Here is a 14,843-nt window from a genome sequence, read left to right on the forward strand (position 1 = left end):
TTAGAAGAGAAAAAGTTCAGGGAAAAATTGATGAAAGGAAGGCTGACTCAGCCCTACCTAGAAGTTCATGGGCTCTCCAGGACAAAGGATTCAAAGATAGAGTCACATCACTGTATAAGTGATGGGGTCCAAGGAGATCATCTTTCACACAGCTACAGTAATTAGTCCACGGTAAATAATAAATCCTGGACTACTGTGACAATAATAGCCATTCAGTTAAGAGGTTTGCTTTCAGGAAAAGGACAAACAGTCTAACGTGCCTGTAAATAACATCTGCTGCTTTCTCTGAAATACAGTCATCCAATCCTTTCCTCTACATAGCTCTCAGAGTGATGAGTCAGAATTCAACACTGGATTGAAAATGGAGCAAGCACATACTCCAAGCTGCATCTCAAACCTGTAAGTGTTTTGCAATGGTCCACAAGACATTTGCAGTTGATTAGGAGATGATGGTATCGGTACTTACCTCTTCCAAAGCCAGCACTCCCTTCAGCTTCCCCATACTGGTTACATAGGCATGGCTGAGGCCCAGTAATGAAAACAATGTATGTGTCTANAGGTGGATGAAGTGTTCAGAATATTGAGAAACAATGGTGGATCTTCTGTTTAGAAATCTTATTTCCAACAAGCAGAGAAAAACACACAAAAAAATTCAGGTGCCTTGAAAACCGGTAGTGTGATACCTGGTGCTAGACTTGGGACTTAGGATTTAGAAACAGGAATGCCAAAGGCATACAAGCCTGGTTACCCAAATGATAAACTACTGCTTCCATTCCCCTTTTGTAACTAGCAAATGTTAATCTCTGGTCCTTCTTTTGCCCAGCCATAGTTAGGAGTGTGTTGATAATGCAGAGCACATTCTCAAAATCACTACTATTCTCCATCTGGAAAGAGATTCACATATAACTTACTGTGCATTTAGGGGCTTGTGCAGATCCCTTTTCATTTCTTTACCATCACAAGACATGGAATCGACTGTAAACTAAGGAAAATGTTAGTCTTCAGGCAGAAGACACTTTACCCTTACATGAATGAAAACCAAACTGCTTAAGTGCAATAAGATCACGATCTGTGATATTTTGTCAGTATTCTCACGCTTAGCTCTCACTGTGCATACCTCAGATAGTTTTATTACCTATCCCTGCTGTTTTCTTGTGCATTTAGGTTGACTTTTGTCTGTTATTTCAGAGTTTCTCTGACAAAGAGAATACTGCTCTTTTTAAAAGGATATATGAAATGTTCTTCATTGGAAGTCTCCAGGTATCATGTCATGTAACCTCTATAATCTCAGATACTAGTGGCTTTTCAGATTCCTTCATATATGCTAGCCTCTTCTTATTTTGCTAAAGGCTTGGATCCTACCGCTTTGATAATAGTAATTAGTTTTGTGCAAGGCATATGCTGACAGTTCACATTAAATAAATAATGATTAAAAGCTTGCACTGTGCACTTTTGCTTCAGTAGGCCAATTTCCCTTTCCATTTAATGAAACTCCAATCGTCTGTTACTCCTGATATACTTATAAAGGGATTGCTTTTTCCTCAATCATTCTACATTAACTCTGGAAGTCATGTTGTAGAATATCCCAAGTTAGAAGGTACCAACAAGGATAACTGAATCCAACTCCTGTCTCTACGTGGTATCAGCCAGCATTCAAACCCTGTGTTTGAGAGCACTGTCCAAATGCTCCCAGAGCTCAGGCAGCTCTGGGCCATGGTCACTACTGTGGGTAGACTGTTCCAGTGTCCAGTCACTCTCTTGTTGAAGGTACTTTTCCTAATATCTAAACTGAATCTCCTCTGATGCAACTTCATGCTATTTCCTTGAGTCCTATCAGTCAGCGGTCACCAGTATGATCTAGTCAGGTCAGTGAAGAAAACCGTTATGAGATAGACTGGTTTGAAGCAACTTTTCTCACATACTGATAAATACTCTGCATGCTGACAGAAACACCTTGAAGAATCCAGGAGTATTCATTCCAGTGCTGTGCACCAACAAAGCAGTGTGTATCTCCAGGTAATGCCCCCAGGCAGCACTGCATATACTGCTTCTGTTGATGCAGTGGCTGGAAAGTCCTGTGTGTGTCCAAAAGCTCTTTTAACAAATGCACTTAAACATCTTAAACACTAGCCTTTATTTTCCCAGGAAATTCATGCACAAAGATACAGAAATGAAATTACTCCTGTATTTGGAAGTGAACATTTGCTGGTGATAATTGTAATTGGATGAGGACAATCTGAGTCAGTTGTAGGTAAAGAAAAGGAGAAGACATGTCATAGATGATACTTAATTATAGATATGGTGGACAGAAACTATGCTTCAGAGACATGTCTGCACCCACCTTGTGCAGGGAGGTTCTCTCCACCAGTTGGAAAGGGGAAGGGTCTATGCGGCAACATTCAAAGCACACATCCTTTTCCAGCTCCTCCTGTTCCCAAGCATCTATCTGACAGAGGAAAGAACCATTCTTACAGTATTCAGTAGTGCTGCTGGTTATGTACCCAAACTATGCCCATTCTCCCATTAATCATTTGCCCATCCAGTGTACATTATCCCCCTGCTCTGCATACTATATCACCTCCTTCAGGTTTCCTATTCTTAGAAGATACCAACACCCCGTGTGAAGAGATCAAATTCCAGTACATCTAAGGCTTTCTGGGGAGGGGAAGTTTCGCTCCTTCCTGCTTAAAGAGGGAATGCACATCTTAGCTTTCCTTCCTGAGTGGACCTTCCCCTTGCCTTTAGAAGAAAATAGTTCCTTTGTGCAAAGAATGAGGGAACAGCATAGACCCATAGCTATAGGTGAGAAGAGACCTGCAAAGGCCTCTGATTTAAGATCCTGCTCACAGCAGGGCTGATTTCAAAGCTAGATGAGATTACTCAATACCTTACCCACTACATCTAGCAGAAAAAAAATCTCTTAATGGGTAAGACTTGCCTGCTGTACAGATCTAAGAAGAGAATGGGTTTATCTATGCATGGCTTTATGTGGCAATTACTGTTGTTCTAAGAGTTCAGGAAGAACTGCAAATGATAAAGAATGGGCAAAAGAAACACTCACTTGACTTCCTTCCCTTTCAGTCTTACCTCTTCTGGTGTCATTGTCTCAATGACTTCCACTGGCTCCTAAAGAAGAAAACACTGTTTGGTTTCACAGAGTACTGAATAGAAAGATGTGCATAACCTCCTTACACCTTGTGGTCCCCTTTTTATTTCTGTTAATATATTACTAAGTTATTAGATTTTCTTCATACTCATACATCAAAAGGCGCACTCTATACTTAATTTCCTTCCCTTACCAAAAAAAGATGGACTACGTCAGGTACCTAAGCAGGGTCATCTAGTACTGCTTTTAGACGTTTTCACATGGGGCCCAATTACTGTCCTAGAGTGGATGGATCTCTCATAGACTCAATATGATATCCACCACACCAGTGCCCAATGTAGCACAAGACAAAAGCTTTTTTTCATTTTTAGCTAGCCAAAAATAGTGCCAAATGAACTAGACTTGCACTTTGTTTCAAGCTAGTGGAAATGATGTTATTTGCTGGGAAAAAAGATGCCCAGACTCAATCATGATGGTAGCCTTGATACCTGAGCACAAATGGCTCATGAGCAAGATGTACACTCCTTCACAGTAATCACATCCTTTCTCCTTGGAGGGAGTTCCCCACTGAAACTGTCGGAGTTCATGACCATAAGTATGTCCATCATTTGGCCAGATGCTGAAAGGCTCTGGGTAGTAGGCTCTATTTCCATCACATCCCTTCTCTCTCCAGGCTACTGCTAGGCTTTCTGTATCCCTAACCTGGACAGCACTCTGTGTTTCAGGTCGACGGTTGTAAGGGCACAAGAGCTGCTGGAACAGTTGCCTCAAATTCCGGAAACTGTCTGAAGAATAAAAAGAGATGTGGATAAGAGACAAGAGTCAATGAGTGACAAAAATAGAAAGCTCCATGCTCATCTTCTTGCCCAAGGCAGGCTACAAATAGTATGAGGGACATGTTATACTGCACATGACAGGGTTTGGCCAGCTACAGTTCAGCAGTCAGTTTCTAAGACAATGGCTAGGACATGCCAGGATAAATATTTCCATGCAATATCTTTTCCTTAAGGAAAACATAACAAAATAGCCCACACTGATGATGTTAACAGATCAGTGTCCCTGAGAAGAAAAACAGAAACAAGACTATTAGGACAGCAAACATGATACAAGAAAGAAACTGCTGTAAGTAAGACTTTCTGCAATACGTGAGGAGAAACTGATTTAAGGGATGAATATGGGAAGGAAAATTGAAAATGACTTCAAATCAAAGCATACCAATAAGCCAGAATTGACACTTATGAGGGAGTGAGAAGTCCATGGGCTGAGCCAACAGTGTAATGGTGGGAGTGAAAGTGACGTTCAGAATTATTCTAGGCAGGGCAGTCAGAAATTAGCAAATGGGAAGGTATAGGGTTTGGTGCTGTTGTGAACAAGGCTGTACAGATTGGTCAGAAACTATGACAGCTATGAGCCAAACTAAAGATCATGCAAGGGAAAGTCTCATGAAATCATCCCTCCTCCATTTTCTCTTGTGACTCTTTGATCACTGAACACCAGCTTCACACTTAAAGTGTCTCACACTTGTTTTGATGTAATTACTTTTCTGATTTGGTAAGGAAAGTGAGTTGTTATGCCACTATTCTACTGCCCTGGTAGCATAGCATAAAGTGGATTTTTCTATGCCGCAAAGGTTTAGTCATAAACAAGAGGTGTTAAAGATCCAGGATGTGCTATAGGCTATATTACATATTAACATTTGGGTATCTAAAAACATGAGCCAGAACCACGTCCTCTGTATTAATTCTCAAGATTTGTCTGTAGTGCAGTGCTAACTCACTGTCTGCATATCTCAAGGCACACAAGACAAAAAATACCCAACCAACCAACCAATGAGAAATTAGATATAAAGTGCCAATATAAGAAAAGTAGAGAAAGCTGACAGAGAATAATTCCTTTCCCATAACTGAGAAGCCAGCACCTTGCACAGACACATACCTACAGCAAGCTTTAAATCTTCCACAATGTCTAACTAAGGTGTGATAGGGGCATGCCAGAAATTATCATACCTGAGAACTGCTGTGGCTCCAAAATTTCAGGCGTTTGTTTAAGAGGACTTGTTGGGCCATTGGGCTCCTCTGGGTGACTAGGGGAGGGGCTTGGTGGCTGAGACTGCTGTTATGGAGAGAAAATAAGGTCCACCCCATGTCATTTCTTTCTCAGCCTTTCCAAATGCCTTACTGCTTCTTAAGCAGTCTAGTATGCAGCCTCTTCTCTCTCACCTCTGCCTTCTCATCTGTATCATCATCTTCATCAACATAAACGAAAGATTCATGCTTCAGCTTTGGCAGGGTTGCTCCTGATCCCTTGCTGTGTCCATCGTAAGGTGCCTCAGCCAGCTTCTGCTGCATTTGTCTGTGGAGGCACCGTCGCCGTTCTGGGCTGATGTGTCTCTGGAGGAGTGCCTGCAGTTCAGATCGCTCTACAGACCCCAGAAGGATCATGGTCTCTGCATAACAGAGTAGAGAAACTATTAAGTCGTCTCATGGTTTTGAATGTCACTTGCCACACATTGCCCTTTCCTCCTTCTAAATTCTTCGAAACACAGCAGCACGAGCTATAAAAGAGATATTAACCAGCCCTGCTAATTGCTGCTAATATTCTTTGGGGCTGGGGAAAGCTAATCATACCTGATTTGAAAGACCAGTTGCTTACCTGGTGAGTCCACCAAAGGCAAAGTCTTGACAGTGGTGCTTTGGAGTACAGTTTGCAAGTCTCGATATTTACAGTTGGAGGAGACAAATTTCACATCTTGGACCATAATATCTTCAACAAAGATATTGTATTTGCTGTGAATTTATGGACAAGTTGAAGAGTTAGAATGTTAAAAATGTACAGCAGGTAAGTTCCTCAGTGAGTTCTCGATGGAGCTGCTAACTGATATTCTCTAAGTGTAACCAAGGAGGACTTTACAGCAGTATCAATGTGAATTTTCATTGCAGTTCTATTTCACTCCGTTATCTTCCATGATAAGAGTATTTTTATTTACATGCACATACGCATACATGTTTTTAATATACATACATATGTACTTGTATTATATTTACATCCTATATAGAGAGACATGTTATGTGAATAGCTGATTTTATTTTAGAACCTCATTTCTATTCCACCTCTTTTTTCTAAATACTTTTCCCCTTCTCAGCCCCAATCTATTCTGCATTTTTATCATCTTTGTAGTTCTGTCTGCTTTTCATGACCCTTTCTCCTCCAATGGTCTCCTTCTCCCCACCTCCATCTCTGCTTTACTGCTGTACCTTATATGATTCCAGCCCAGATCTGGCAGGTAGGGCAACTTCTTCACCTGGATGATGCTATCATAGAGGCTGGGTTGCAGACTCTGGGCCACCATGTTGGCAAGAATGACAGCTACCATCATGGGCAGGATGTGGGAAATTTGACCTGTCAGCTCAAAGCAGATCACTGCAGTGGATACAGTGTGGCTCACTGCTCCTGTCAGAGCTGCTGCACCTTTCCGAGATAGGGTGGAAAAGTTATTGGGAGAGAAGAGGAAAAGACTGTCATACAGAAACAGAATATCATGTCAGCCAGGAAGGTTATGGGGATGGGAATAGGTGGAGAAAGAGGAAGACATGAAGACTCACCAATGACAGCATACCCTCCAGGTAAGATTCTGTAAACAATACCATCAAAGACAATCCCATCTGGAAAGAGAGATGCCATGATTTCTCCAATAAGACGTCCAAAAGCAGCACCTGGGAAATATCACCAGCAATTATGGAATTAACACCTAAGGAGCATAAAGTCTATGCTGTCCAGCTGCGCTGGGTAAACACTGGGGCAATTTCTAACAGAAACTAAATCAAAACTTACATAAAAATGACACCAGGACTGAAGAATAACCTTCTGTTACAAAATACAAAAGTTAAACTCAAAGAGGAAAAAAAAATGTACTAAGATATGTAAATACAGTTGAATGCTCCTTCTTCCACTTAGACACACCAGGCACAGAGGTATTTATGATTCCCAGACAAGAAGAAATATCTTTTAAAGGACAGAATATTTTGTATCATGTCAGTCCAGATCACAGCTCAGGACTTACATGCTCTATGAACGTCCAAAATACTAGAGTCTTAGGCTTACAGAAAAGTGTGGGTGAGATGGACATTTGGAGGTCTTTGGTCTGAGCCCTGTTCACAACATGGCTAATTTCAAAGTAAGATCAAGTCACCTAGGGACTTGACCAAACCTGCTTTAAAAGTCTCCAGTGATGGAGATTCTCCATCCTCTTTCAGGGAACCTTTACCAGGGAAACAATTTTTTCCCCCATGTCAATCAGAATTTCTCATGTTGCAACTTGTGCTTTTTGCTTCCTCTTTACTAGATGCCTCCAAGAAGAGTCCATCTATCCCCTTTATGCCTTGCTGCATTAGATGGTGAAGCCTATAGTTCTCTTCTTGACCTTCTCTTCTGCAGATTGAATGAGCCTGATTTCCTTGGGTTGTCCTTGTTTGTTCTGTGCCCCCCAACAATCTCAGTGGCCCTTCAGTAGACACACTGCACTCTGTCACATTTCCTGTGTGGATGGACACAAAGCAGAATGCTGACTGCTCCAAAATAACCTGTTCCTTTGCCTTGCTGGTTGGGCTTTTACTAATACAGCTTTGTTTGATGTTAGCCTTCATAGCATGGGCATACTACTGATTTAGGTTCAGCTGTTGTCTTCCAGAACCTAGTGGTAGTAAGCACACTTCAACACACTTCATTTAATTTAAGGGCTGTGGATATCTAATGCTGAACTTCATGAGCTTGTAAACAACTTGAAAAATAATAAATCCCTGTATGTCACCTCACTCCCATCACGGAAGTGGCATTGCAGGTACTTTTTTGAGGTTGTGACTTCTCACTGGCCTTCAGGAGTGAAAGGAGCAACTATTGCTGGCTGTAGTATGAGTTTCTTTGTAGGTGAGGAGTCAGGGAAATGAGACGACCATGACTCAGTGTGCCTTTCCACAGCTTGGCTTTTCTTCTGTAAGATGCTGAAGATGTCTTCAGCATTTGGATATGAGAATGTGGACAAAAGCAGAGGCTAAGAGATTGGCATAAGAACTGTAGACCAAGACTGTCATAGGCATCAAGTGATAACTAGACTCCCTGTCCACTTGAAGAAGCTTACCAGGTGCATACACGCTGTCTCTAGTCCTTTCTACCTGTCAGACTCATACATCGCAACATAAAATTCAAACTCACCCAGAACAAAAACAGGCATGAAGCCTCCACAGGGGATTGGCATCGTGGTAGCAATGACAGACATCCAAAACTAGAATGAAGGCAGAGGATGCAGTTGTTAGCGGGACAAGGCCAATGGATTCAGTATTTGAGAACACAAGTCTTAAAGGAGAACAGATGGGTCTCAAAAAAGATGCATTGTGTAGTCCATGCCTTCTTTTATTCAGTGAGACCCTATCTGCTTGCTACACTGTAATCAGAATTACTATAGAATGATAAACTTCAGATGCCCGTGAGAATGTTAGATGGAACAAGCTGTGTCAATCATTAATGCCTATTTTTGGTATGTTGAAATGTTCAACTTATGTTTCAAGGTGGCTTCAGCTCTTCTTGTTCTTAAGAAAAAATAAATCAGCGTTTCTGTTATTTTTACACTCTTTGCCTCCCAGAAACCTGCATTTTGAACATCACCATGTCTACCTCTTCCAGATATCAAGTAGACAGCATCAGACTTTGTTCAGGCCAAATATAATGTAGTCTTTATTACCAGCCACTAAACAGAAGCTCCTGAAAGTCATTCAGCAGAATGCATAAGGAAGATTAACTACAGAACACTGAAGGAGTAAATGTATTAAAGCCAGGAAATTATTCCCTAATAAAATTGCTAATCTTGTATTCAATATAAGCAAAAATTACATCAAAAGATATAAGACCCATTCCAGTAGTAGTGTTGTATTCCATACCTAGCAACTTCTCATGGAAAGAAAAATTTTTAATAAAGGATCAGGAGAACTCTGAGTGGAAAAGGGTTACAGTGAGCTGAGCTTCGTACCTTCATGAGGAAGAAAAGTAGGATGATGATGAAGACACTGACTTTGGGGTGGATCCAGGCAGCAGATTTCCCAAGGATTTGAGGGTCTCCTGTGTATTTTGCCCAGGTGTAGTTATCAAAGAGAGAGCTGATGGCTTCCCGTGGCATCAACTATAGAGCAAAAAACAAAACAAAACAAACAACAAACAGGGATTAAGCATTAAATTAGATTAAATATTCTACCTCTGTTCTAAGGAAGTTGGGGAGAATTTTACTTAAACAATTCATGATTACAAGACTTGATTCACATTCTGATCTTCAGGAAGAGACGTGTGATATTACCTGATCTGGTGAAAGGACAATTACTTTNCACATCTTCCTAAATTACTTGCTTAGAAGCTTTTTCAAGTTTTATATGAAGGGGGTATCAGAGATCACGTCTCACAGTACAGTCCTTCAGATCAAACTCTTCCCAAATCTTTCTTCTTTCCAAGATGTAAAGTTACTGGGGAACAGGAGAAGGGGAGATTGCTCTACAGAATTAGAAATAATTCAAAACACACATCCCACTCTCACCTCTCCTGCCATGAACTGCCCAAACCCTGGAGGGAAGGTCACAGATGCTATAAAGAAGGTTATGAACCCGGGGTATATGAGGAAGCTGAAAAGAAAGAAAAGTCTGTTAAAATGTAACCTTATATTCTTGTACCAATATCGCTTCAGGACTATAAATGCTATTTCTGTGAAATCTCTCTTCTGCATCTGCATCATAGGGAGTTCAGCAGGCAGTAAAGCCATCTTTTCTATCAGAATTAACATAATGGGGGGGAGGGATGTACAAAATACAGTCTTGACTACACAGAGGCGATGTGTATTTACAACCGTATGGTGACCCACTGTCAAAAGCCAGACTCACCTCCAGCTGTCACGATTATTTTCATCTTTCTCTTCACCCTCCATTCAATTTTATCCTGTCCTAGGGTGGTTCTTCTCCCTACCACACATTTCTGCATGCATCCCTAGTTGCATTAATACTTAGGGGAAAATATTGCCTTATTTTCCATTGAGTTCCTGTCCACCATATTTTTTGGGGAAGTTGTCAGTACAATCTTTATTGCTAAGTCTTACTTTATTTTGTATTTCCTTTCCATGCTGCAATTCAAACCTTTGGATTACTATCAGTTTCAGCTTTTGGTTCTTGAATATACAGCAATTGTAGTACATTCTTTATATATTTGTCTCTATTTTGATTTTTAAAATATATATTTAAGATGTTAAAAATGCAGTTATATTTCAGTTGCTTTCTGTTTCTTAAAATATAAGCAATTTCATTTGTTTCTTTTATAGATTCTAAAAAAGAAATGCCTTTCCAGAAGTATGATTGATTATTTTCTAGTTAAGAACATTTCCTTCCCAATCAATATTTTCCTTTCTCCTCTTAATTAATATTATAGAATTCTTTCTAAATCAAGATGCCACTTGAAACTACTGGGGCCAGTTCAGAAGAAAATCCATCTCAGAATATACTATATTGATTTTTGCAAATATCTCTCTCTGATACAAATTCAGTTTCCCCCATTTTTACAACTTTATAACTGAAATAGTTCTACTAGCTTCTAGAAAGTATTTGTTACTATGGATTATCAGTAGGGTACCAAAACTGAGTTGCTAAGGAGAAAATATTCAAAGACACTCACTATTTGGTGAGAAACTGGCTTAGAGCTGTAAGACGCCGGATGCACAGGACCACTTGGCGATTGATATAAACAAAAAATGCTCCAAGGAATCCTGAACATATCCTAAAATAGTGGAAATGAAATAAAATCACACCAAACCATTGAAAGCATACAATCCACCAACTGAAACCCAAGCATTTTTTCATCTACAGTTATTATGATGTCTTTTAACTTAGCAACATGCGGCAACTCGACCAAAAACACTGAATACTTGATGAAAGGGAGAGATGGTTTTGGACCTCTTTGTCACAAACTGCCATTTTACTCTTAAATTTTCCCTTGCTTATAGATGAAAATTTCATGTCAGGATGTGATGTCTAACTCCACAATGTAGTATGGTCGCACCTTATTTCTAGCTGATCCCCCTCCTTCTCTTTTCTGTGCCCTGACCTACGAAGGCTTCCAACGATGCCTTGCACAGATACACACATGCACAGGCACACATGCAATGTATCAGTGAAGAAATGAACCACGACTGTGGGTAATACAGATGCAGTGTGATATTAGCTGTTATTCTGTTTTGCAAAAGAATTACCAACAGAACTTACTTGATATCTTTTGTAGAGCAAGAAGCCAAGTTCCCGGTAACTTACCCTATTACAGCAAATGCTGGCAGCTCTTGCAGATCAAAGGGGAAATCCATGCGAAAGTTAGTTCTGAATAGCGCTGTGATGGTAACTGTGAGAGAAGAAAGAGGTAGAAAAGGAAAGGGAATAATGAGGTAAGAAGTTAAAATGCCAGAGAAGCTGTAAGCAGAGACAGGGGAACTAGTTATATGTATGCCATTGTATGGTTTCATATGACGTACAACATTACAGATATGCAGATTGCTTTAATTTTAGTAATCTCAATTTTTAAACACTTGCAAACCTAGCACTCTTGATACAGGATTGTTTTCAGAATATATACATATATTTTCGCTTACAATCCCAGATTTGTACATGCTTTTTTTTTTTTTTTCCTTCTACCATCTATTGTTTATTTAGAAATATTGACCAGTATTATACTGCATTATTGCAATGCTTTCCATGCAATCCATGCCATCGCCACATCTGCTTGGAACTCTGGTAGTTTTATCTCAATTCTTTTCTGCAGTAAGATGGCAAATGCTTGCCTAAGCAGAAGAGTTACCTCACGGGCTCTGTATGAATGTGTAATAGTTCAGATGTTCCACATAAACATTACAGGTAGATACGAATAGTGTGCATTAAGGAAAGCAGCTCCATCCACTTTCAAGTACATTAACTACCTCACAAGAAGGCACTGTTACTGAGTGATAATAGTACCCACACAGGAAACTAGTGCCAAGACATTATTTTACCTCCTAAGTGCACAACTGCTGAGAGCAGACAAGACTAGAGACTGTGAAGATATCAGAGAGAGGTCTGAGAAACTGCTGCATGAACAATAAATGAAAAGACTCCTAACTGTTGTAACAGGAGGAAACAGGAAAGAAAAGGCATAAAAGTTACAGCAGGCATGATGAAGGACCATAAAATAATGAATTAATGGTCTAAGCAGAAGTTTCTAATTTTCTGATAAGGGATTCTGGCAACAAAAACACAGCAAATTCAGAATCACAAACAAAAAACCCCACATTTTTCATAGACAATTTGATCACAGAACACTTTAGTCCAGACAGTCACTGAAGCAGAAGGTAGAGAGCCATTCATATTGGTATTAAGGCTGCCTGGATGATTCTGAAGAAGGGCAGGTTAGATAAGATGTTTCAGGATTAAGCTAATTTCAAATGATTTGAGAGATCAGCAGGGGCCTACAGTAGATGAAGTGAAGGACTGGAGATTATCTACTGTCATTTGCCTCCTTCTATTTTCTTCTGGAAAGAGAGGTAAATGTTTTTGTGACTGGTTGAATAACCCATAATATGAAGCAGTGTTTTGCAGGCAAAGACGTAGTTCCTTTTTACATTCAGAGTATAAAGTATCATCACTTTCTATATTCAAAAAGAATATTCTAGGCAAACAATGTTGTAGCACAGTAAAATCCAACTCCACGATGTCAAGAGAGAGTAAATTACCGCAATCTTAAAATGGGAAGCGCCCACATGGAGCTCAGATCAGTAAAAGAAATACAAGTGTAAAAATGAAGGATAAAGGCATTATAAGCAAGCAGTTTGCATATGAATGGTAACCTTCTATATCAACTGGAACCTCATTCCAGCAGTATCTGAATTGATTTCTTGAACACACACTTGGTCCGTGCTATTTCTGTCTGCACATGTGTTGCCCTGACTCAGTTGAAACAGTTATTTGTTCGTTTGTTTGTTTTTCCTATCAGAGCTACAGTTGAAGATAGCACAGTTGGAACTTCTAGTCCTTGGGACCTTCAGTCAGACCCCACCAGTTCTGCAGCCTTCTAATCATTTTATCAACTCAGTTTTCTAGACTACTGCTTATTCTCTGTGCATCTAGTCAAGAGATGACCAAATCAGACTGTGGTGTTTCCAGTGAATTGCATGCACTGCAATATGTATTACCCAATTTGTGGTGGGATGTGTTTATAATTGCAGTCTTGACATTATGCTGACTAAAGGCAAAAATCCTACCTCAGGACCCTTCTTACTCGATTGGTACTCATACACAGTCTTTTTTCAGTCATATTCTGAGCATACTGGGATAAGTAGCATTATACATTTAGTAATATGAGATGCTTTCCCTTCTATTTCCTTCTCTACTGTTAGATGTCCACTGTCATGGCGGAAGCCTTAAACACCCTAAAAGCTGGGGGCTTTGAGAAAGATAAAAAAATTATAAACAAAAATATTTGTACAAAGAGAATAGGAAAGAGTTTATCTTACTTGCATCCTTGTTCCAAACAGCAAGGACTCGGAAAATGAAGGCACTAAAGGTAGCTGCAAAGAAACCTCTCCAATAATTACGCACAGCAAAGTAAGTGGAAGTGACTTCAATGCTGAAAAGGACCCCTAGAAAGAGTTAGAAAAGAAGCGAAGTTAAAATCAAAAGTGCAGTGATGGAAGGACAAGAAATACTTCTAGACAGTTCCTCTAAAGCAGTGGTCTCAATACTTCTTTGATTGTGCACCCCTATAAACATTTTTGTCTGCACATATTTGTTTTTAAATTGTATATGTGCAATACTGTACTAGTATGCTGGGTACTTTATCAAGCATACACTAAGATAAAAACTAAAAACAAAAAGATGATAAGACAAGGAACATTTTAAGAGTCATTTATTTTATTATTTAACTGTAGAAAGAATTACTGCTCTCACTAAAAACATTATTACTAATATTTGTTCTTATTTTTTAAAACCGTGATTTAACACTTAGTTACACAACTTACAGTTGTAAGTTCAGTTTATATCCATACTTAGTTTTAATGGCTATCATCAGAGTCAAAACAGAGCCCTCACAAAGACTGAAATGGGAGAAGCGTAACTTTGGCTGCACTTACTAAATTAAAAAAAATAATAAAAAATATAATATCTTCTGTGTTAGGCCTTTCCTTCACGTATTTCAATACTGAAACAGAATCTAGCAAATACCAGAAGACATGGTAGAAACATCTGCACTTTTATCCATTCAGCTGGGTAGGATGAAATACTTTCCAATACTCTGACAGCAGGTGAACGAGTGAGGGCATTGCTGTCAACTGTGTGATGTGATATGACAACCAACCTTCATCCAGGACAACTCACAAACTGCATGTGACATGTGACCATCTGACATACGGACCAAGTGAAGCCACCGGTGTCAGCATGTACACTGAATACTCGTAAACCTTAATTTCTTTCTTCTTTTTTATTTTATTTTTATTTTTATTTTTTAAATATAGAAAATAAATATAAGTAGATATTCCATCATTTTCTTCCCACAATGTAGTAGATTGTTTTGCAGACCTCCTGACCCTCTGTTTGGACACAACTATTCAGAGGAGCTATCACCTCTTGCCCTTAGAAAGATGACACATGTAAAATTATGGCTGTGTAGGAGGAGTTTGGGAGACTGGTGGCACTAAAGAATC

The 14,843-nt window shown here is 39.6% G+C and overlaps 1 protein-coding gene across 1 annotated transcript in view; it reads right to left on the reverse strand.

The window, feature by feature from the left end:
* Positions 1–14,843, reverse strand: part of CLCN1 (chloride voltage-gated channel 1) — a 31,564-nt gene that overhangs the window by 3,249 nt on the left and 13,472 nt on the right. The window contains exons 8-22 of the mRNA XM_015872352.2: positions 13,659–13,784; positions 11,434–11,518; positions 10,802–10,903; positions 9,681–9,765; positions 9,126–9,275; positions 8,315–8,384; positions 6,709–6,819; positions 6,361–6,574; positions 5,759–5,892; positions 5,326–5,552; positions 5,113–5,218; positions 3,809–3,891; positions 3,088–3,126; positions 2,342–2,446; positions 467–553 (exon numbers count right to left, since the gene is read on the reverse strand). Coding sequence (XP_015727838.1) covers positions 467–553; positions 2,342–2,446; positions 3,088–3,126; positions 3,809–3,891; positions 5,113–5,218; positions 5,326–5,552; positions 5,759–5,892; positions 6,361–6,574; positions 6,709–6,819; positions 8,315–8,384; positions 9,126–9,275; positions 9,681–9,765; positions 10,802–10,903; positions 11,434–11,518; positions 13,659–13,784 — 1,724 coding nt within the window. The remainder of the gene's footprint in view (positions 1–466; positions 554–2,341; positions 2,447–3,087; positions 3,127–3,808; positions 3,892–5,112; positions 5,219–5,325; positions 5,553–5,758; positions 5,893–6,360; positions 6,575–6,708; positions 6,820–8,314; positions 8,385–9,125; positions 9,276–9,680; positions 9,766–10,801; positions 10,904–11,433; positions 11,519–13,658; positions 13,785–14,843) is intronic.

This window comes from Coturnix japonica, chromosome 1 (genome assembly GCF_001577835.2).
Source record: "Coturnix japonica isolate 7356 chromosome 1, Coturnix japonica 2.1, whole genome shotgun sequence".
In the NCBI taxonomy this organism is placed as follows: Eukaryota; Metazoa; Chordata; class Aves; order Galliformes; family Phasianidae; genus Coturnix; species Coturnix japonica.